Source organism: Peromyscus eremicus, chromosome 2 (genome assembly GCF_949786415.1).
Source record: "Peromyscus eremicus chromosome 2, PerEre_H2_v1, whole genome shotgun sequence".
Classification (NCBI taxonomy): domain Eukaryota; kingdom Metazoa; phylum Chordata; class Mammalia; order Rodentia; family Cricetidae; genus Peromyscus; species Peromyscus eremicus.
In genome coordinates, this window is record NC_081417.1 from 83,268,659 (window position 1) to 83,292,629 (window position 23,971).

The following is a 23,971-nucleotide window of genomic DNA, read 5'->3' on the forward strand; positions in this document are numbered from 1 at the left end:
CTGTTTAATTTGTAGGTTCTTGAATAGGGACTTGAATCCATTCTTAAATCTGCTCATTTCTGACAGAGATAAGAATCTTTTCCTGAAATTTCTACACTTAAAAGAAAGCTGGCTAAGAAAACCTTGAGACACATTTATGAAACCCTATAGCATATGAATGAGCCTGCAGAGCTTGATGAACAGTTACTAAGGTGAACAGATGCACTCAGGTCTGGGTCCTGCCCCACTGAGACCTGGACTGTCCAGCTTTGCCAACTGCAAATGCTTGACTTGAAGTAAGTACTTCTGTATAAAGACAATGTGTTTCAGGGTATTTTATTATTTGAAAAACTAAGTGACATAATAACATCCTATTTTGATGAAGGAAGTGCCCTCGAGTGCTGTCTTTAGCTATCACCAAAGCCTGGTCTAGAGTCTCCTGCTAAACCCCTTGTAGTTGCCTTTCAATAGGCAGACCTGGTGGAATTGACTGAGAGCTCCCTGACACATTTCAGATGGACAAGGGAAATTGCCTGGAGGTGACATACACTTTCTAGAAAGCAAACTTCTTTGAAAAGCACACCAGAGAAGATTTATGGAGGTTGCTATGTGCTGTGACTTCTGATTAACTCTCTCACACCTGATACAGACACAATTGAGGATAACCTGGATGGTAGTAGTATTGTTGCTGGCTGTACACCTAGAATGACATCTGTGGCCAATTGAGGAAAAGCCAGGGACTGGGTGGAAAAGTTTCCTCAACAAAGATGCAAAGCATTCCCTTTCTTTGAATGTTCTAAGATTCTGATCCAGGATGCAGCTAATTCACAGCATCAGTTAAAGGAGAACAACAAGTATATCACATTTGCAGATGCTGGAGATGGAATCCTGAGGATAGTCAACAACTCTGCTATATACCCACTACACTCAAGGCAGGGTTAGTGTTCAAACAAGAAGTTTATTTCAACTCCTAAGTTTGGTCAATAACAGCACTTCTCAATCACATTTACAATCAAAGGCAATTTAAGTTGGAAAAGATTGGTACAAATTACCTAGCCTATCACCTTTGCTTTCTAAATTAACAACACAGATTTATTACATACTCACTATGTTCAGTGTGGCTTGCTGAATACTTTACATACATTAAGTCTTGTCTTCCCAGCCTTCTTATAAGAGTAATCATATGATTGTATGATTTGCACATTAGATAATGGAGACATAATTTATTTTCGAAGTTATGCAAGTCAGTGGTGAAGCTGGGACAAAGGCTGTATCTCTCCTGAAGGAGAAACTTCAGAATCCTAGAGCCTCGGAAATGGGAACACTATAGCATGGAGAATGGGAGCTCTTATCTCAGATTATGCAGTCACACTGATTAATCACCCGATAATTTATCAAACATTAATTGAGCATCTGCTGTTTGTCAGGAAGGAGGCGAGTCAGTGGGAACTCACGCACTGCCTGGAAACCACTGCTGCACTTGAGCAGATTCATTAAGGCAGAAGAAGATATGAAGTGGCTATAAATTATTCTAATAAAAGGCAATACATGATAAATAGCTCAAGAAAATCAGGAAAGGGGATATAAAAAGTTGGAGGAAGAGTTCATGACTTTCATTCTGGGAAAAAAAAAGTTGAAAAGACCTCATAAGACAAAAGTGGCTTTAGATACCCCCCCCAATTTGATACAAAAGCAAGCTTTGTATGCTGGCAATTGAGGAGGGGTAGAAAACAGAGCTGCAGAAATGGCACAAAGGTAACGAAATGAGAGATTATTTTAGCATGGACTTCAGGTACCTGTGGTTTATCTAGACCTCCTAACTGAGCTGTTACCATCTACTATTTTAAACCAACTCGATTTTGATGATGCGGTGACTAAGTACCTTTGTCAGAAAGGACAGCTTCTCAATAAAACCCTTTCAAATTTTGTCATATCAATGTCATGTATACTCGTTCCAAACTTTGACAGTATCTGTGTGGTCTCCCTAGAAATGCACAGATGAGTCCTTGGCAGGAAGGGGAGATTGCCACAGTGTCTAAAAGATCAGCATAACTATGATGGTGACCAAAGAAACAAAGACAGACCCTGGGCCTGCTTGTCCAATATTTATAAGCAGAGCAACAACCCATTAAGACAACTAATCTAAAGTCACTAATGTTTCTGGCTACTTTATTCAAACTAAGTGAATAATTTATAGCCACTTACTAATAAAAAGGAAGAATATATGTGTCTTAACATATGCCTGCTCCTAGGGACAGTTTCCCAAGAGAAAAGACCCATTCATTTTTTCCTTCTAGAAATGTCTTCCCAACCTACTCCCTGGTTAATATCAAGACATCTTCTGAGGATTTCATCCTCTGTGAAGCCTTCCTTAATTATTATTCCATGTTGGCAAGTATTTGACATCAACCTTCAATGCCTCACTGTGGCTGTGTGTGTCTGATTTTTCTGTTCTTCCTTTAATAAATGATAATAAATGATTACTGTTGATGGACAGAGATACAAGTGATACACACATCTTATATATGTATAGCATCCTGAAAAGGTTGAGTAAATACCTTAAAAATGCACAAAGCAGGACTAATATCCTAACTTCTGAACTCTCTAGAGTCATAAAAAGCCTGACTGAGGGAGCCCTGGCTCTATGCTCTCTCAGAAAAGGATATGTCTCTCCTTACAGAAGACTGTAGCTCCTAACACTCTCACAGCAGCAATGATGACACAGAAAAATGTGCCAATGCAAGAGAAACTACATATACTTCCTTGTAGTTACTAGACAAAGTTGACATAATTTCACAGCTCAAAGAATATCGCCAGGGTAGCTAAGAGCAGAACTCAAGTCATCTTGTAATTTAAATGTGGGCTATGAATTCACAGCCCCATAGTTTATTGGTTGGGTAATCTCTGACAAGTCGCTTAAAAAGTGTGAACTTTGGTTTCTTGCTTTATTAAACGGGATAACACACATAGGCTTTTTGGAAGCCTTTAAATGAGATAATATATGATGGGACTATGTCTAGAATATATTAAATTCCAAATAGATTCTTTGTAATCTTTGTATTCCATGAGTCTTCTCACTAATTCTTTTATTTTTTTCTCCCAATCATCTACCTATCCATCTCTTTCTATTCATTCATCCTCACATGCAGTGAAATAGTATCCTAGGCAAATTCTTTGTTACACAAATAGGCTACAGAGAGCATACAAGACTGTGCTTTTCTTCACAGAACCACAGAAGTTGAAGAACATGACAGATGTTCCAACCTGTCTTTAGAATGGACAATAAGAATAAAGGAATGATAAAGAGGAGTTCCATGACTGGAAGGGATTAGAGACAACAGTGACTCCTTCAGGAGGGGCATGAGATGAGGACATGCTTCACAGAGAGTACTCCAAAGTTAAAGTTTGAAGGTGAAGAGGGGCAGGTCTTTCTAGCAGATCACATTTAGTACTAATATAATAATGGGGTCAAGGGCTAGCATTGGCTATATAGAACAGTAACCTAAGGCTAAGAGTCCGAGAAAGAGTGGAGTCTTGGCTCTAAAGAAACCTGTGCAGCTAGTCATTGCTAGATTTTAAATCTATTAAACATTGTGTCCTTCACCCCCTATGTTCTTGATTTTGAACCTAGGTAAATATATTCCTGTGGGGCAATAACACTGACTACAATAAGACTAAAATACAATAATATCAACAGGAACACAAGAAGTAACAAATGACGAAATGATCGAGCACCTATCCATTGTGCATCTTGTGCTTTGCTCTGCGCTATTGTGCTAAGTGCTTTACCTGATATGATTGTACAAAAATACTTGGAAGGGTACTATTACCCTCCCTGAATGGTTCTTCTCCTTGGGATACAATATTATCTGAAGATTTGAAAAACTGTTAAATCATTAGCTAATAAATGGTATAACAAACCCAAATCAACTGTGAAACAGAATGACTGGTGTGTGTGTGTATACAAATGTAATGGCAGCCACAGTGTACATATGGATGTTAGAGGACAACTCATGGGTTCCAATAATGGGACACAGGTTGTCAGACTTAGTGGCAAAAGACTTTACAGGGTATCAGTAGAATGTTTTTAAAAGATGGAATCAGAAATTTAGACTTTATAATCTAGGTCATTTGAGTACAAAGGCTGACCTTTTGGTTCATGATCACCTGCCTTAAGAAGCCGTACAAAGATCTAAATAAGCCCTTGTTGCAGGTGACAGAGTATAAGGAAAATGTTCTTGGCAGGGAGTGATATTGCCAGATTCAGTGTGATCTCAAAAGACCATGGTAGCTATCATGGTAGAAGATGGATTTTGATTTGTGTGTGACAAAGTTAAATGAAAAGGTTGCTTCAGGAATCCCAGTTAGGTGTAAGTATGTGCCAAACAAGATATAGATTATGGTCCAGAAATAAAGAGTATATCTCTGAGCCTCTAGAGGCCAAGGGTATAGGGTCTTGATGGCAGTGAATATCCTGACTATTTTTTTTTTTTTTTTGGTTTTTTGAGACAGGGTTTCTCTGTGCAGTTTTGGTGCCTGTCCTGGATCTCATTCTGTAGACCAGGCTGGCCTCAAACTCACAGAGATTTGCCTGGTTCTGCCTCCCGAGTGCTGGGATTAAAGGTGTGTGCCACTGCCACCCAGCCTGACAATTCTTTATAAAGGTTGACAGTGTGCCCAGCCCCCCCCCAGGGGGGGAGGAGGGCAATCTTCTCTTGGATGTCATTTCTCACCTGCATGTGAGGCTATTAGGCTAGCATTATTAACACAACTCACAGAATGGGAAACAGAGGCTATGCACCTCTTTTACTTACTTTATAAAGACCACCCTGATAGACAATTGCAGAATTAATTTTCAAATGCTGTTAAGAACCATCGCCTAAACTGCAGGAGCCTCAAGAAGCCCTTCCTCACATTTGAAAGCCCTCCTCTGCTTTATTTGAGTGTGACCCCTCCTTTTCACAGCCTTCAGGACACTGGGGAGTGGCTACTTAACAGCTGTCTCATAAAACCATGTCACAGACATGAAGACAGCAATTAAGCCCTCCAATAGCCTTCCTTGTCAGATGAGGTATGCTACAGCTTAGCATCCACCAGGCCTCTTAGGAGGAAACCTGAGCTACAGAAACACATTGGAGCTGCTTTCAGCCATGTGCTCAATTCCATGATACTGGTTCTCAGCTACCCATTCCATCTGCTGGGAACTACTGGGCACCACACATTGGGCGTGGAGCCTAATGAAGCAGAGAGAGGCCAGGTGCTCTCATTCTGGGCCAGAAGGCCCACAGCCACCTCAGCGGCATGGGGAGGGATGACACGATGGAAGACTGGGGAGCCAGACCATCATATTTAAGCTTTCTGATGGCTTGTGAGGGGTAATGGGGCATTTCTAAGTTGGGTTTCTGAGGATGCTTCTGTTGGACGAGATGTTAATAAATGTTCCAGAGTAAAAATAGAGTCTGCAGGCAAGATGGTATCACAGACAGTGAATTCAACAAAGCAGCCTTGCTTTTCATACAGCAGGCTTCCTAGAGCCTTAACAGAATTAAAAACAGTGCAATAATCTCCAAGAATTGGGTGTGTACAGAGTTTTGATTGTGAAATGCTACTCTCCAAGAAAATGTGCATTCATGTGTGTGTGTGTGTGTGTGTGTGTGTGTGTGTGTGTGTGTGTGTGTATGATGAATGTGTATGTTTTCTTAGGTATATGCAGGTGGACACACACATATATGTGGAGATAAGAGAGCACCAACCAGTGCTCTCTATCAATTTCCACCTTATTTCAGGAGACAAACTCTCTCCCTGAAACTGCAGTTCAGTGATTCAGCAAAAGTAGCTGCTCAATAAGTTCCAGGGACACTTCTGCCTCTGCCTGCCCAGCACTTGGATAACAGGTATGCACAACAACACACTGATTTTTACATGGATATGGGGGATCGGAGCTATGGTCTTCATGATTGCAAGCAAGTACTTTGCCTACTGAGTCATCTCCCAAGGCCAATGACATCTCAACAGCTTCTGGTAAACAGGTGTGGATGTATAATATGCTCCTTCCTCTTCTCCAGCAGCATCCAGATCTAGGGGTGGCAACAGAAACACCATCACCTTGTTTGTGAACTATTTATGAAATGTTTTAATGACATTGGTTTCATTATTACTTGTCAGTCTGTCTGTCTGTGATGGGGAAGCATTTTTGGAAGATCAGGCTGCTTTTGTTCAGCAAGCACTTTTTTCACACCATCAGTTCCAATGAAATAAAACTAGAAGTAATTTCAGATGCTCATATATTCACGAAGCATTTGTTCAATACTTTGTATGCTTTAGATTTATAAATATGAAGCATCTATTTGGAAGAGGAAGATAGCAAACAAGAAAAGAAAAATAATCTTTGGCTATATTCCATATATATATGCATGTTGATAGAACAGTTGGTTGCCAATTCATAAGGAGAAAAAAGTCATGACTGATGAACATGGGAGAAAGTGCTGATATCTGAGCTGAGAGATGAAAGGTGAGAAGGAATCAGGTAGGACAGTAGCTGTTGGTAAGGGAAGATGCAGAAAGAACAATGTACCAGAAGCATTAGTGAGTTCCCGGGCTCTGAAGAAAGGATGTGCTAGTTGTGTTCATGAAACAGGACAGTAGCAGCCAGTTTGGCTAGAGTGCAACAAAAATCAGAGCAGACAGTATTGGGAAAGACAGTAGAAACCAGATCCTCATCATACAGTGTCTGCATTTCAGAGTTTAGAGTTCAGATTCTATTCCAGGGAGATGGGAAATTGCCGAAGGTCATAAGCAAATCTTAACTGCTCTAGGATTCTGAAAGAAGCAATCTAGCTGTTCTGTCTAGGGAGACTGAATCACAAGCAGGGTATAGTTACAAAGAGGAAGCAAGAAATGACAGTAGTCATGGTGTGACAAAGAAAGGCAGAACAATTTTTATGTACATTGAGGAACTACACTTGGATTTATTCATCAGAATGCTGAGACTCCTTCTAACTAGCAAGTGATGACCATTTAGTATCCATTCCCAGTCAAGATCAAGTGCTGTGTGCTCATTAACAATCTCATCTCAAAATTCTGATCTGATAGCGAATAGAGAGCTTACAAAGAGAAGGTCAAATTTTCAGAAAAAAAGAAACAAAAGAACTCTATATGCCATTTTTTAAAATATTGATGTAATATGAAAAACTGCCCACTTGTCTTACAGTAGAAGTCTGCTTATAAAAATTGTGAAGCATAAAATAGATAGTTTTGAAGGGTTAGGTGACATAAAGATGTTTAAGATAAATAAAGAAATAAAGTCAGATTGGTCTTCAAAAAGAGAGAAATGATTTACTTGAAGTCAAATAGGTTCATGGGGTGTGAAACATAAGAAGGCAGAAGAGCACTTTTGGTAAACTTGAAAAAATAAAGATGCATAGGGAAAGCTGGGCAAGATTTTTAAGTGATCTGAATGTACAGCCCAGGAAAAGACACAGGACAGCATTTATGTACTTCCAATGCATGCTGTCTGACATTCTCACCATTTTACTAGACTGTTATAGCATTCTTATAGTTTAATGAGTCTCATTTTATTAAATTGGAAAACCTAGACTCAGAGAAAGTGACGATTATTCCAAAGCTGTAGAAGTTGAAAGTGACTGGGTTGGCATCAGTATATCACCATTGCTGATTTCAGGGAAATTGCTATGTATTACATGAATTTCAAAAATTAATTCTATAATTCCCTCTGCTTCCATGCATGGCCTATGCTAGACATGAAGATCTTGTCTGCCTTTCTACCATCCTTAGTCAAAGTTCACAGATTTAGGACCCAGACATCACCGAAACAAACACCAACCACCATCCTGCCATGTTTTCAAACACTGATTTGGTTCTAGCTGTAAATATCATTCAACTAGCAAAACCACCCCAAGATCTCTATGCAGCTAAGGAAGGAGCCAGACAAAAGCAAATTATCATATACACAGGTAACCAGTACTAACATATTTAAAGAAAATCCCGAAGACTTCATAGTGAGTTGTGACTGCCACAATTAATGACGCCTTTACGGAAGTGTGCCATTTAAGTGTTTGGAAAAATGCTTAGGATTTCGAAAGTACAGGACATGATAGATAAGCTACCAGGTTTGGGACTTTGGCTGAGATTTTCTAGCTCTACCGTTTTTTGGTTTTGTTTTGTTTTTTATGGCAGTGGTTCTCAATCTGTGGGTCGTGACTCTTTCACAGGGTTGAATATCAGATAGCCTGTGTACCAGATATGTCCATTATGATTCATAACAGTAGTAAAATTACAGTTATGAAGTAGCAACAAAATAATGTTATGGTTGGGGGTCACCACAGCATGAAGAACCATATTAAAGGGCCTCAGTGTTAGGAAGATTGAGAAGCACTGCTCTAGGGGATCCTCGAATTATTATACCTGCTAAAAAAGAACTCTGATGAATAAGCTGTATATATCATTTAGCCTGCTGCCTGGAATAAGTTAGGTGTTAATAAATGGGAAAGGATAATTTATAGGGGTCAGTTTATTTGTTTATGACACACAGAGAGAATGGCAAAAGAAGGAGGGTGGAGGTTAGAGCACACAGAGTCACTAGAAACAGTAAAGATATGAATGTCATATAGTTTTGAAGGCCATATTCTTAGCTTGAACATACAAATGGTAAGCCCAGAATGAAGTTATCACAGATGGAAGATTGAGAGGTACGAAGGAGAGCAATGAACCAAAGATCACTGAGCAATCTGGGAAAAACTGAAGAGTAGGTTCAGAAATCAGACAATGACAAGTGGGGTCTTCCCATATATAAAGTCACACAGGTGGTCAGAGGAAATGATGATGTAAGCGATGGAGTGAAAAAACAGAAGGGGGAGGGGAGACATTGCAGTGAGATAGGTGTACCTTAGACATAGTGACAAAATAGAAAATAAGAATCAGTTCCATCTAATCTATGATGCCAACTCATCCTGTATTCTTCAAGGTCCTAAAATGTGCTTCCCCAACAGTGTTCCTAGGGGCCCTTGCATCTGACTTCCAACCAATGGTTCTCATGCCTTCCACAAGGATGCTCTGCTTTTCTTGCACTCTTTGTGGGGATGTTCTTGAGAAGAGTACCTGCTTCTTGAGGTTCCTGTAAGAGGAGCTTTCCATATATCTCCTCTCATCCTCATAACCACTTAAAAATTTGGAGTGTTCATTGTCATCCTCAGATGAGGCAGCATGGGTCTCAGAGAGGTTATTTCTAACCCCAGGGGTACACCCCATTATCTTCAAGGGGGCTTAACAGAGGGGAAGTGCCAGAAGTGATAGGGGGAAGAGGGAGGTGAGGGAGAAGGTTCCCAGGATCTAGAAACACAGGACATACTTCTGTCTTCTGGCTCGATGCCGGAATTCCTACCTCGAGACTTGCTCCTCCGCTTCCTCCTCCCTGCAGAGGCACTGCGCAAGGCTGGCTGCAGCTGACCGATCTCCACTGGCGTGTTAGCGCGGAAACTCTCCTTGAACTTCTGCATCAGGGACTCCACTGTCTCCTGTGTCGCCTCAGCTGCTGCTACAGGGTGGCAATGGGGCTGAGGTTAAGGCTTGGCCGACTCTTAGTCCCTGGGGGACTGGGATTGGCCACCTTGAGTCTCTGAAACTCTATCTTTAACCCACTAATGATAAGAAACTACAAATCAAGTCACTAGCCTAAGGACAGATACAATTGTCATTATCTATCACCTACTAGATGTTAGGCACCGGAATAAGCCCTTGGGATATGATGGTGAAAGTTTAGGTACAATCCATGATTCAAATAATTCCTAATACAGTAGGATATACATATCTGGAAACTTCCAATATCAGGCCACAATTCTGAATACAGAATATAACAACAAGGTACTTTAGCCATCCAGAAAGTCAAGGCAGCCTTCTTGGAAAAGGCACTATTATAACGGAGGTCATAATGATGAGTGGAAAGCAGCAAAGAAAGCAGAGCAGGATAGGAGTGAGAGGACATTTGGGATGAGACTGTCCTAAGCAAAGGAGAAGCAAGTGTGATAATCTGAGGACACAGGGATGAGGCTCTCTCAACAAGAGAAAGGAGTACAGTGTGGGTGCACACAGAAGGTATTACAAAATGAAGCAGGAGGGTGAGGACACAATATTTAATTTAGATTTCATCTAAATGGCAAAGATTATCATTGAATGGCTTTAAAGGAGAAACTGACATATGTAAGTTAGGTCTCTTTGCTAACTATAGGACTGATGAAAATAAGGGAAATAAACATGGAAATGGGAAAGGAGACAGGGACTAAGATTTCTGCATAAGCCACCCATGGGTAATGGTAGCGTGAATTGGGACAGTGACAGTGAAGGTCACATAATAGCTTAGTGGTAAAACTGCAGTATTGTGGGATGCAGGTCATGTAAGTCCATACCCCTTACCAAGGAAAAAACAAGGCCTCCAAACAAGTCATATGATGTTTCTCCATGCTAACAAGTGCTAGCCAAGGCTGAAAATGTGCCAATCCAGGTGGAACAACCCGCTGGTGACTTCTCCATGGCCACATTTCCAGTTTCCAAATTGAGACCAGTAGAAAATCCCAGGGAATAGAGAAAATGAGATCAGAAGTACAAAGAGAAACTGTAGAGCATAAAAGAAAAACTAGGAAGGGTTGGAAGAGATGTGAGAGACTATCAAAGGCAGGGGAGGAGAGCAGCGGAAGAAAACAGGACACAGCCAAATGGCCTCAGTGCCTTCGTTCTGAGAAATGCCCAAAGACAGCCCTGACTTTGAAATCTTCAAACTCAGTCTCTTTCCACCCACTCAGCAGAGGCTGGGGAATTTCTTCTCAGGTGGAGCTCCCTACCACTTGATGCCACGAGATGGCGTGCACTAGAGATTCATTTTTCTTTGCGTGGATTTCTCTAGATTAGACAAAGAACGACACCCCCCCCCCAACTCTCAACACCCACTTCTTGTTTTCTCAGGAAAAAAAAAACCTATCAACTTAGACAGATGCGTCTGCAAGGTAAGTCAAAACCAGAGGGTGGATTTGGATATTAGGTTCTGTGGGAAGCCCCATCTTCAGGGACACAGGAAGAATCAGATTGCTAAGAAACACAATTGACAATGCAAATGAACCATATGGTGGCATTCTAGATTCCTCACCGACATCTTTTGCTGTCTTCTCCCCAGATATCTCAAGTCAGGTCTATGAAGGTGATCCAAGGAGATTCCACTTACAGGCTCCCTGTTCTAACCAGAGGTTACAGTATGATTCTGAGAAGCCGTGTCATGTCAAGTTTAAGTCAGTTTACATAGAAATGAGTGATTTCACCAGGATCATAAGAGGATGCTAGGCTGTGCTCAGATGTTCAGAGCAGGCAATGGTCTGAAATTCTCAAACATAGAGAAGAAGAAAGAAAGGGGTGGGGAGAAGGAGAGAGAAACTTCAGGGAAGAGAAAAGGCAGTATCTACAGGCTGGGAAGGCAAATCTCACTAAGGGAACCTCCATTTTGATGTTGGATTTTCAGCCTCAATATCCATTAAAAAATCTTTATTTGTGGTATTTTATTATGGCAGCCCTTTGGAAGAAGCAAACAAAATTCCATTGTGATGTTTATCATACTGAAAGGATGATGAATATGATTTAATATTTGGCAAATGAGTGTGAGTTGTATAACAAGAATGTACTGTAATTGAATGGTAAATGATGATACAAGGGGTTGTAGCAGAAAACTAGTATCAATGAATCTAAGACAATAAAGTGATAGCAAGCCATGTGAGATAGTATAGGAAATGAAATCAGAAGCCTAACCTTAACCTTGGCCTTAACCCCTGGAGGTTAAGTTGGAGAGTAAATTGAACAGGACCCTAAGTCCCCCTCCAGTCTTTACACACATATGTGCACATACATACTCATACAGAGGAAAAAGGGGAGAGGGGGGAGGAAAAGAAGAATGAAAGTTAAAAGATCACCTAGAATCATAGCATAGAATATAGTCCAGGAAGAGCTGATGGTAGCCTGGAATAGGGTAGCAATGGTGGAGATCCAGAAGTAGAGAAAACAATGGAGAGAATGGTGGAATGCTGAAATAATGTATATCGAGGTGTCATCAAAGTTGAGGGTTATATTGGATGTAAAACACCCACAGAATGTGACGGTTATAAAGATAGCAAAAGAAAGGGAAGCAATGAATTTGGCTCCTCTTTTTCTGGCTTTGAAGGACTGTGAAATGGTGGTGCCTAGGTGAGATAAAGACTACATTTGACAGAAATAAACATGAGTATAGTTTTTGATTAAGAAATATAGTGGCCTTTTAGATACATCTGAATGGAGAGAAAGACATGCAATCATGAACTTGCATGAGAAAGCATACTCTGTGGGTACTCCATGCACAGGGGAATTAAGAGAGGTTGTGAAGACTTTAACTCTGAACAAGAGTGGGCTCAACCACTCTTAATTCCCCTGTGCATGGAGTGATACAGGGTGTATATACTCCTGACCTATGCCAACTGCTCTCTACTTATATCACCAGTTCTCTGCCTCTCCACCAGGTTCAATATGCCCTACTGAGACCCTGCAGGATCATCATCTGGCTTCTTGTCATCTGGCTTCTAGCTGGGCTAGGCCAGTAGGGTGCTCTGGTAGGAAACTGGAAAGGAAATATAAGAGTAGTTCTTTCTTCTCTCCTTGTTTATGTAGCATATTTCTGATAAAGACTAGAATTCTAGATAATTATAGATTCTGTCAGGGTCCCCTCTTTCACAGTTCCAATTCTTATGGGGATCAATAAAGCCATTTTCCCATCTCTACATCTTTGTTTCGAGTCTATGATGGCTCTCTGATATTTCCTGCCCAGGTATATTAATATTTTTATCCTGATACCCTTCACTGTGCCTATACTTCCACAACAAGCCCCCTCATTGCATTCTCCTACCAGCTCCATTCCAGCATCCTTCTTTATCTGGCAGAAGCCTTTCCTGGGGTACTAACCACACCTCTTTCATGTCTCTGACATTCTTCAATTCCTGACGGTCAACTCCTCTCCTCTTATTTCTGTTTGATTTTTTTCCTAAGCTGATATCGCTTTAACTAATTGTGTCAGAGGACAACACACGGAGGGGGGGATGTTTGCTCCTGTGAACTGCAAGGGCTTCTGATCCCAATGTAGCAAAATCCCATCCATCTGTTTGGCTGCTTTTGGCTTGGCGACAGTGCCAAGAGCCCAGACAAGCTTAGGGCGGCAGTGCTCATGGAAAGCTCTTCATGGCTGATGTCATCCTGCACTATGCTCCACATCTCCACCCCTCCTGACCCCATTCAACAGCTCTCTCAATATCAATATATCAAATTATCCAAACAAGCCACATTACTTTCTGGTACCCGCAAAGCTCTGCCTCCCTGGAGTAGCAAAATATTCACCCATCGCCTGGATGAATGCAACAGATGGTGCCTGATCTGAGCATCTCGCAGGCCCAGAACGCAGAGAGAGGAGGGGGGCTGCCACCTCCTTCTGACTAACACATGAGAGATTGTCAGCTTAATGGGGATAACTATTAATGTCTGAGGAGAAGAGACCTAAACCCTGAGAAGAAAAGAGGTGGGAAGAAGAGGAAGGGGAGGTGAATATAGGTGTGTGTCGGTGATCACATTCAGTGATAGAGGAAAGTATGATAGAAAAGAGTTGTAAATAGGAAGGTAATGGAGAGGCAGAGCACAGCAGAAAAGCAAAGAGTAGGAGAGAGAGGGAGAGAGAGAGAGAGAAGGAGAGAGAGAGAGAGAGAGAGAGAGAGAGAGAGAGAGAGAGAGAGAGAGAGAGCAAACCCCAAGTCACTCTACAGAGGTACAGAGGCACAGAGGCATGCCAGTTTCCAGATGCAAGGCAAGTTAGGTCATGTTGCCTGCAGAAGATACCCAGACAGACAGAGACTCAACTCTAAACTGTGCAATCAATTTACCATCCACTGCTTTTTCTACACAGTGATATCTGAAGGCTCTTCCACTGAAATGTGCATAGATTTGGGTTCAAATTTCAATAGCACATCCCTCGTTCTCTTTAAATATTTTAAACACTTCCAATCTGTGTTAGAAAAAAAAATCACAGTTCCCAAGCACCAACAATTTGCCTGGAAAGGATCTTCGCATTTCTTTGTATTTTCTCATTTCCTTCTCCTAACAGATTTGAAAAGCAACTATCATCAACTCCTGTTTAGACACATGTAGACATGGACTCAGAGAATTTAGATGATCTTCCAAAGCCACAAAGCGGGGTTTGAACTCACATAATAATGACTGATATTCCAGCTCCATCCATTGCACCACCCTTAAAGGCATAGCCTCTAGCCAGCTTGCTGTGTAGAGATGGGTAAATCAAGCTTCCAGTTTGGATGACATTTCTTCAGTCTTAAATAGGTGCTCTGATGGCAGCCCTTCTTCAGGTTATGTAGGCAGGGAGTCCCCAGCCACCTAGACCTGACTGGGCCCATCTCAAGACTTCCTGGAGGTCCAGGCTCTGCTCTCATCTCCTCCTGGCATTGCTCTCTTCACTATAGATCTACACAAAAGAAGACAAGGTAACCCGTGCATGTTCATTGGTTATATTGCAGCAGTGTAACCAATGAATCATAAAGATGGGAAAACTCACTGGATTAGTCAATTTTCTGGTCCCTATTGGGAAACTCCAGGCAGAAACAACCTAAAGGAGGAAGGACTCACTTTGGTTCACAGTTTACTAGGATACGTCAATGTTGATGGAGAATGTATGGTGACTGGAGTCTCTCCCTATGGCTGTGGGAGATTGCTGCAGCTGCTTTCTATATGGCACTTAACAACAACCAGGGACTGGTGTTGGAAGCAGTGAAAACTATAACTTCAAGGTTCTCTTGCCCCCCATGACCTATTTCCTGCCTCTTAAAGGTTATTCAACCTTTCAAAACAAGCACCACCAACTAGGGACCAAGTGTTCAAACACATGAACTTGCTGATAACATTTTACAGCTAAAGCTTAACACCTACTGTCCTGAAGCTATTTCATCTACATTGAAATGTTATTTCCTCCAAATTGGCACAGTCTTATTAAGTCTTGACAAGGTCCTGAAACTTACAAGATTCATAAGGACTCCTCTTAATGTAGTTATAAATGTAGTAAGTGATTGTTGGGAAGAGGAGTCTCTCTATCTGCTTAGCTATCTCTGAATCATGCAGGAAGCTCCAGAAATACAGCTTCCATGGCTTATAAATATGCGCCAACATACCCAATGTTGACATGGGTGTTAGAAATCCAAACCCAGGTCCCTATGCTTTCACAGTAGGCACTTGGCCACCTGAACCATCTCCATGGTCTTATACATTTTCTTAAATCTTTGGTATCCAATACAGCTTATCTTCAACATCCAGCACTGTGCTGACAACTGCTATTTTCATTTCTCCACTCCCCTCCTTCAAGATTTTGGGTAATTTAACCTCAGTTGTGATACTGGTTAACCTACAGCGTTGTCTTGAGGAAGATGTCATATTTAAATACTTGAACAAACATTACTCTGAATGTATCTGTGGTGGTATTTTTAGATATTAACATTAGACTAGGACACTGGGTAAAATTCATTGCTTCCACATTGTATACGTGTCTCCTGCAATCAGTTGAAGACCTTGATAGAAGAAAGACTGATCTACCTGAAGAAAAAATAGGCTGTCTGCGTATTTGAGCTAGAGTAGACTGTCCTCGTGGTCTCTAGTTGGCTTGCTACCCTCCTCAGCAACATAAGCCAATATCTTATACAAATGTATTGATGGGTAGAGATCCAGATCCAGAATGCAAGTAGCCAATAATGTCCATATGTGTATATACACTAATACTTATCTCAATTTGTAATTTTAGGCTTTTGACTGGACACATTCAGACTCCATGATTAAGGACAAGGTGGTAAATGAAAATGCTTTAGTCTCTTGGTACACCTCAACTAGAAAGACCTAGAATAAAAACAAGAACTATCCAGTTCTCAGTTTGTCCAAGTCCAGCCATAGAAAGCAACATCTAATGTTTAAAGGAGTCTTTTCATGAAAAAAAAAATCAATAAGAAAACAGCCACTGTTCTTAGCTAGATGTAAATGCTTCATGACTAGGAAAAATTAAAACCCAAGTTCACATTTTTAAAAATGGCCACCTCTTCCCAACTCTCAGGGATTGAAAAAAAATGATTGATGGAATTTTCTTGCTCTTTAGTTTTTTTTCTCTCATATATTTTCTTAAACCTTTGGTGCTTGGTCCAGTTTATCTTCAAGCAAGTGCCTGCAGACAAGACAAATGAGTGAATAACAGCAAATATAAATTGAAAAGCCATGGAACACCCCTTTCTTATACACAGGATCTTGGATCTGTCAGTTAACTTGAAGGCTTATGGGGTGGTCATGATTTCAATTGGGAAAACTACATCAAGTTTGGAAGACAGAATCAAATTTGTGATATTTTCCTCTCTTCTGATCAAAGCACAATGCTGTCCAGGTTCACTGGAGCTGGTTTCATGTTCCCTAGCCAGAGCACAGATGGTCTCTAAGATTCCTTCCGGCTCCAACATCTTGTAGTTCTAAATGTAAACGAATGTGCTTTTGTGAAAATGAATGTAGTTACCACGGGAGCTGCTCTCCTGTTTGCAAAGTACTTAAAAAGTATTTCTTTTATTTTTGAGATTATTACATCATTTGCCCCTTCCCTTTGCCCTTCTAATCCTCTGTATACTCATCCTTATTCCTTTTCAAATTCCTGGCCTCTTTTTTCATTAACTGTTGTTACATACATGTATATGTATGTGTGTGTATATGTATATATATATATATATATATATGGCTACTTGTATGCATGTTTTGGGGGCTGACCATTTGCTATTGGATAACCAGTTGGTGTGTTTTTTCCTGGTCCAGGCTATTTCTCCCACTTTTAGCCTTCCTAAGTTGCATGTAGTTCTTTTTATAGGGTTGAGGTCTTCTGGGCTCCCCTTCTCTGTCCATGTCAGCACATTATTTTTACAGCTATCCCTATCTAGATCAACTGAACTCTCTTTTTGCAGAGGCCCCAGAATTGACAGTTGATTGCAAAGGCTGGGCAGAGTTGTCATTCAACCACCACTGAGTTCTGTTCGTGAAGAAAGGGCCCCAAATTATCAATAAGTAGACAGGCTATATCAAAACTCACTTCATTAGCAACTTTCAGTGAGGTGTGACTCTGGAAGGCTCTGAAATTAACCAGTTTTATTTCTTACACTTCTCACTGGCTCTAAGAGTGACATTTATTTAAACCCTGTGGTATCTCCTTCCCCAGTGTTCAAATGAGGCATGACCCAACTCCAACAAACTGTTTTTGACTAAGTGAAATGTTAAAGTGCCTATGACAGTTTATGATACAGTTATTTAAAACTGAGACTTAATAGTACTGCTTCAAAGATCTTTCTTTCCTCATCAGTCATAAAAAAAAAAAAGTCCAAAAGCGCTGTGCAACCTATGTCGCACAGCCTGATGGGATTCAGTCTCTAGCAAAATTGCCCCTCCTTAGAAAATTCATCTCTCCTAAGACTTTCCAGGATAGTCACACCATGTGTTTCTGTGCTCCTTTAGACTGGAAGGCTATATACATTGTGGAATTCTACCTCCAAAGGTATTTCTGGGTGGGGGCCATATTCAGGTATGGGAACTATAGACACCGAGATGAACTGAATATCACCCTTTTCTAAAACACATCAGTGGTGTAGTGAAAGAAAACATAAAGACAGTAGAAAAGAGTGTACTGAATTCCTGTGTAATGGTAACACTGACCAGGAATCCCCTAGCTGCCCTTGTGGTTAGAAAGGCTTGCCCAGTAAACAGTAGGTTTTCCACATCTTGTTTCAATAACTCATTAGTGTTTGGGTAAGCATTGTAGTCTTATTCAATGTTCAAATTGGATCATCATTCAGGGTCCTGGGAACCCTCACCAGTGTTTCCACTGCCACCCAGTGTCAGTCAGTCCCTGTCTCCACTCAGCATCAGTCAGTCCCCACCATGGCCATAGCCTGAAGCATGTGGCTACCCAGAACCAGGATATGGCTGTAGCCTAAGGACATACAGCTCTGTTCACAATGCACTGTCACTGTCATTGTACAAGTGCTAAGACCTGCATGATTCTTCTAGGTCCTGAAGCTTAGGTACATTATCCCAAGAGATGAGGAAACTCTAAAGCTCTTGCTAAGGCTTATCAAACAATAGTGTGTGAGGGGAAGTTGTTTTCCCAGTAGTTGAACAGCAGAGAAAGGAAAACACCACTCTCTTAACACCAATACCATTCCTCTCCAGACATTTAGCATCATTCTAGGTTCACTTTTTCCCCTATAGAGTTACATTGGACTTCTCTAGTTGATCTATTACCAAGATTCTCCCCATCGTACAATTTCAGTTTGTCAAGAGCATTTCATTAGCCAGATAATTATAATAACAATAATAATGACATTTACCAATTACAGAGTACTTGCTATATGGCAGGTAATATTTTAAAGGAAATACAGTCATTTAATTTAAACTTCATAATAACTACAATACATAGACTATTAAGCCTCATTTTTTAAGCCCTTCATGAATGCACATCCTTGCTACAGCCCCACTGCAGACGAACTCTTCATTTGGGCATGGCCTTATGACTTACTGTGATGAATATCATATGCGTAGAAGTTAGTATGTGCTAAGAGTCTGTTCTTCAAGATACATCATAAATTTTTACTCTTTCATGTACATCTGCTGCTATCAAGAGGAAAGCTTTCACAGCTAATCTGCTAGCAAAAGAAGATGAATCACCATAGACTCATTGCCCAGCAGCATGGACCAGGTATCCTATAGCCTAGAACTCTTGCCAAACTGAAAACAATGGGAAAACCCATGTGAGATAATACTCCTTGTAGTATTCAGGCACACAACTCCTCAGTATTGATCATCCAGAACTACTGAGATTTTGTAGAAGTTTATTATGAAGCATTGTTTAGGCAGAGATAGATAGAGAAGTTTTCCAAAAAGCTCACAAGTGGGTATGTCACATAGGAGGTAAGTTATCAAAGGTCATACAAAATCTCTAAAGAGCAAAGCATCGCTGGTACCTTCAAATATAATTTTATTTCTAGTTTTACAGTAAATCCAGTAATCTGGGCTTAATAAATAGCTTCCATAGGGGAGAAAACAAAACAAACATTTTACTTTCAGGCAACTTTCCTTTAGATAATATTTTTAAAAATCTGTTGAAAGATGGCTTATTGCTTAAGAGAGTTTGCTGTTCTTGTTAGAAATCCTGAGTACTTAAGTTTGGTTTCCAACACCCATACTAAGCATCTCACAACTATCTGTAATACCAGGTTCAGGGAATTCAATACCTCACCTGGCCTCTGCAATCACTCATGTGTGTATACTTACCACATACACATAATGAAACAATAAGAATACATCTTTAAGCCGGGTTGTGGTGGCAAATGCCTTTAATCCCAGCACTCATGAGGGAGAGGAAGATGGATCTCTGTGAGTTCAAGCCCAGCCTGGTCTACAGAGTGACTTGTAGGACAGCCAAAGCTACACAGAAAAACCCTGTCTCAAAAAAAAAAAAGATAAAAAGAAAAAAAGAAAAGAATGTGTCTTTAATAAAAGGAAAATTGTGAAGATGATCCCAGAAACCACAGCCACCTAAAACTGAAAGTGAGATGTCCTTTTTCTCTGGCATAAAGTCTTGTTAGACAGATACCAAGAGCAGAACACAGAACTGGTAGAATTCTCAGTACTTTTATAGGCATATTTCTCACCAATGTTCCTTTAAAATAAGGCAAATCTCCCCAGTGCAAATGATAGTTACAAATTTAAACACATCTAAGCCAATCACAGCAAAAAGCAGTGGTTCTTCAGCCAAAATATAAATATATCCTATTTCTCAATATTAAGCCCTTTAAAATAGACCAACTAAACATATAGTCAGTGATAAATTGACACTGAATTGCCATTTCTGTGAGGCTTGGAATTTTCTATCGAATGACTTATAATTACAATTTTTCATTTCTCTGTGACAGCAAACACTGGCCATGCCACTACATATAAAATCACAAGTTTAAATCCAAGGAGTGAAACTGGGGGTTTAAAGTAGAAACTCAGCAGATCTAGAGGAAGGAAATTAAGATTCAAGTTCTAGGTCAGGTGCTGTGTGTCTCTGAATACCTCACTAACCTCTCTGAACCTCAAACAATAAAATATTTCTGTTAGATATAGATTAAAGCATTTATAATCTGAATCACTGTAGAAGCTAGTGATACTGACACTTGGCTATTGCTAATAAAAAACTGGACTTCAGGATTATGCTTCTCACATCCTTTAATAGATGACGAACATATAAGAGTGTGTAATCAAATAACAATAATTAAAAAGAGTGTAAAATTATTTTATTGTCATGGACATCAAAGTACAAATACAAAGACGGTGATTCTGTGAGCCTCAGGTGTCCTGACTTTTCTTACTGGAGATGAGGATGAATGCAAGAGGAACTAAATAAGGCCAGTGATGATTCCACTCACTCCCATTGGTTGAGTGTTAACTCTATGCTTAGCACTGTAATTCCTTACAAGTGGGTGGACTAGCATCATCATCACAGGACAGAGGCAGATCCTAAGCCAATGTTGAGTGACTTATGTCACCTTTACAATAAAACTAATGCAAGTGGAATAAGGAGAAAGAAGGTATGAAGGAGGCTGATTCCATTTCTTTGGGATCAGCCCCTGGAGTGTTGGGGCCACATTACATCCCTATGGGGGTTTAGCGTATGGATGTGGATTCAACAGGCATTTGGGAAATTGTTTTTATCCGATGGCTAAATAATTCTGAATCTTATTTATCCCTGGTGAAAACTGGCTCAGGTAGGTATTACAGATACTTTCTTTCTTCTCTATTCCTTTCCCAGTGAACAGGCAAAACACTGAGCTAAGGCAGCAGAGAAAATGGAAATCATATCTTCAGTGGTGCAGAACAAATTCCTTCTGTGATGTTTTTGGTGAAATAATAGAGATCCATCGTAGGGAGCCATTTGCACAGAAAGGCAGCAGGCACGGGCTCATGGATCTTGAGGAATGCTCTCATTTTGCCCGATGTGCACAATGAGGGGCAACAGTGTGATAAAAGACAGAGAAAAAGAGAAGGGGAGATGGCAGCTGTGATAGACTCTCAGGGCTGGGCTGTCTCCTCACAGCACTGGAGTTCTGATAACCTGTGAAGCAGTCCATGCCCCAGCCTCTTTCCTGAGCATGGGGATCCCAGGGCCAGAGACACTACCTGCCAGTTCTCACCTTTGCCAGTCTGCTTCTCCTTGTCCTCCCTTTTTTTTTTTTTTTATCATTGGTCACCTTCTGAGTTAAGACTGGAAATGTTGGACCTTGTATATCTGGGTTATAGATAGGTATCCAGGCAGATTTGAGAGAAGACTCTCCACCAATATAGAAGGTTTTACAAAATACATTCACTTGTGTGTTTCCCCTTTGATTTTTCATTCAATATTTCAAGATAGAGAGGGAGAGAGAATTACTATGAGTTGTTAGGTGATCTCTGACCTGTTCTAAGGCTATGTTAATAGAAACATAATTCTAGACTAAGAATAGGACAGTCTCCCTCTCCATGGCCCAGATCATTCTCAGGAATTCTGATGGGAAAATGTCACATAAAATTATGATTAGCAAAGCAGTATTAGTCCAGAAATGGGCGACTAATCCTGTCACAGACCCTTGAAATAGTATCATGAGGGACAGTAGGACTCGACAGTCAGTTATCTGAAACGCTGTCATATCACTACCACTTCTAACAACAATGTTTGAATTTGTGTTGCTCTAGATGGCCCCAGTGCATGCATTTTTAACATGGACTAAATCTTACTCAAAATTCTTGAGACCAGATGTGTTTCATGTTTTGGAGATTTTTAAATTTAAGAATAATTACATAGATACTTACTGTTTGGTCACTCCAAATCTGAAAACCTACAATTTTCTAAAATGCAAAAATTTTAAAACCTCATGTGAGAACTCAAAAACTTTCAAGTATCAAAGCATTAAGGAATTCAGAGTTTTAGATTAGGGATGTTCAGCCTTTGTATCTTGTAATTAGAAGAGTCGCTATACTGGGCTAGGCATTTTAAAAGGACTTTAAAGATATAATTCCATGTCATTCCCAATGTATTGCGAAGAATACATTATTTCTCACGTTAGAGATTGGAGAAGATCCTGAGAGTTAAGGTCCTTGGCAAAAAGTATGACTTCTCAATCTTAACAGTATTGACATCTAGAACTGGACAAATACTGATTGTAGAGATTCATCTGGAGATCACAGGATGTTTATCCATACACATGGCCCTGTTTTATCACATGTAGACTCCTCAAGGAGTGATCACTAGAAGTGTCTCCAGATGTTTCCATATGACCCTTAACAGCAAAATATCTCCCTAGATTGAGAACCTGTGGATGAAGGTGGCCTGTATGGTAGTTAGGAAGTTTGAGATGCAGACTCAGAGATGGCTGACATAGAGCCAGTTATCTAAAGAATATATATAGTATTAGTAATGACTATTGTTTTGATCTCACTATCTAGTGGAGCTTTCTCTCAACAGAAGAACTGTGAAATTATTAAGTCTTCTGAATCTAGGAATTAGCAGAGGTATTAAGTTGCAAAAAAATCTAGAAAGGATTTAATAAATGAAATAAAAGTATGGGGAAGTACGTACCCAAAGGGCTTTATGTCTTCCCATAGAGATTTTTGCATATCCTTATTTATTGTTACAGTTTCTATGACAGCAAGGAAATGGAAACAATCTAGACGTCTATCAGTGGGTGAATGGATAACGAACTGTGGCACATAAATGAAATGAAACATTATCCAGAAGGAAAGAAAAATGAAAGTTGCAGGAAAACAGATGGAAATGAAAAGTATAATACTAGTTGAAGTGACCCAAACTCAGACACACACTAAAAATACCCACATATTCTCTCATATTTGAATACTAGCCTATAATTTTTTTGTATATGTATGAAAACAGGTGCAAGAGCGAATATGCTATAAAATGTAGATGAGATCGCACATATTTGGAGTAGTGTGACAATAGGCATTTTTTATCTTACTTGATTTCATTTAAATGTATGTGTGAGGCTGTGTGAGTTTTTGTGTACCACCTGGGTGGAGGTTCCATCAGAAGCTGGAGACTGTTGAATTCCCTGGCACTAGAGTAGAAGATGGTTATGAGCTACCATGTGGGAGCTGGGAATTGAACCCCAGGTCCTCTGAAAGAGTAGTCAAGTAGTCGGTGTTCTTAACCACTGAGCCATCTCTCTAGGTCCCAACAGAAAAGCTAAAAAGGAGAACAAGAGAGTGTAGTATCCGGTGAAGAATGAAGTATGAAAGAGGACATAAAGCCAGTTACTTTTATAGTTCCAACTCAATCATCATTGTTTTTTCTTTCTTGTGTGGTGGATAAGTATATAAAAACGTAACTGATGGTGAAAGTTCCAAATCTTAAGTGAAGCACCTTGGCTTCAGAGTAGTTGTTTTACTGCTATGGAAGTTCACTGAGATTCATAGAGCTTGAGGCTGGGCATGTGTTTGAGAGGCTTCCTTAAAAATAGCTGTTTGATATTTTTTTGTGTGAGTTAATTTGATAAAATGTGTTTTATTTGTTTCTTTTTAATAGATTTAATTAATGGAGTTTCAGAAGAGGTGGGAGAGAACTAATACTGAACTGAAAGAAAAATTAGGGAAAAATATTTCCACAGTGAAAGATATTTTCTTTTTAGAATGCTAAGTGAGTCTGCTAAGAGTGAAATCCAACAAAATGATTAAATTTTGTTTTTGGAAGGGACAGAACATCCATATTGCCTTCATTTTTCAGAATGATAGAATAGGTGATTATAAAAGAATAAAACTTGTTAAAAGGTGGACTGAAAGGTAACTCAGACCATGGTGACACTTAATGTTTATCATCTGC

General features: G+C 40.1%; 1 protein-coding gene across 2 annotated transcripts in view; it reads right to left on the bottom strand.

Moving 5' to 3' along the window:
• Astn2 (astrotactin 2) overlaps window positions 1–23,971 on the bottom strand; it is a 968,023-nt gene that overhangs the window by 696,140 nt on the left and 247,912 nt on the right. For both annotated transcript variants that reach the window (XM_059254463.1, XM_059254462.1), the window contains exon 4: window positions 9,380–9,532. In XM_059254463.1, the coding sequence (XP_059110446.1) occupies window positions 9,380–9,532 (153 nt within the window). The remainder of the gene's footprint in view (window positions 1–9,379; window positions 9,533–23,971) is intronic.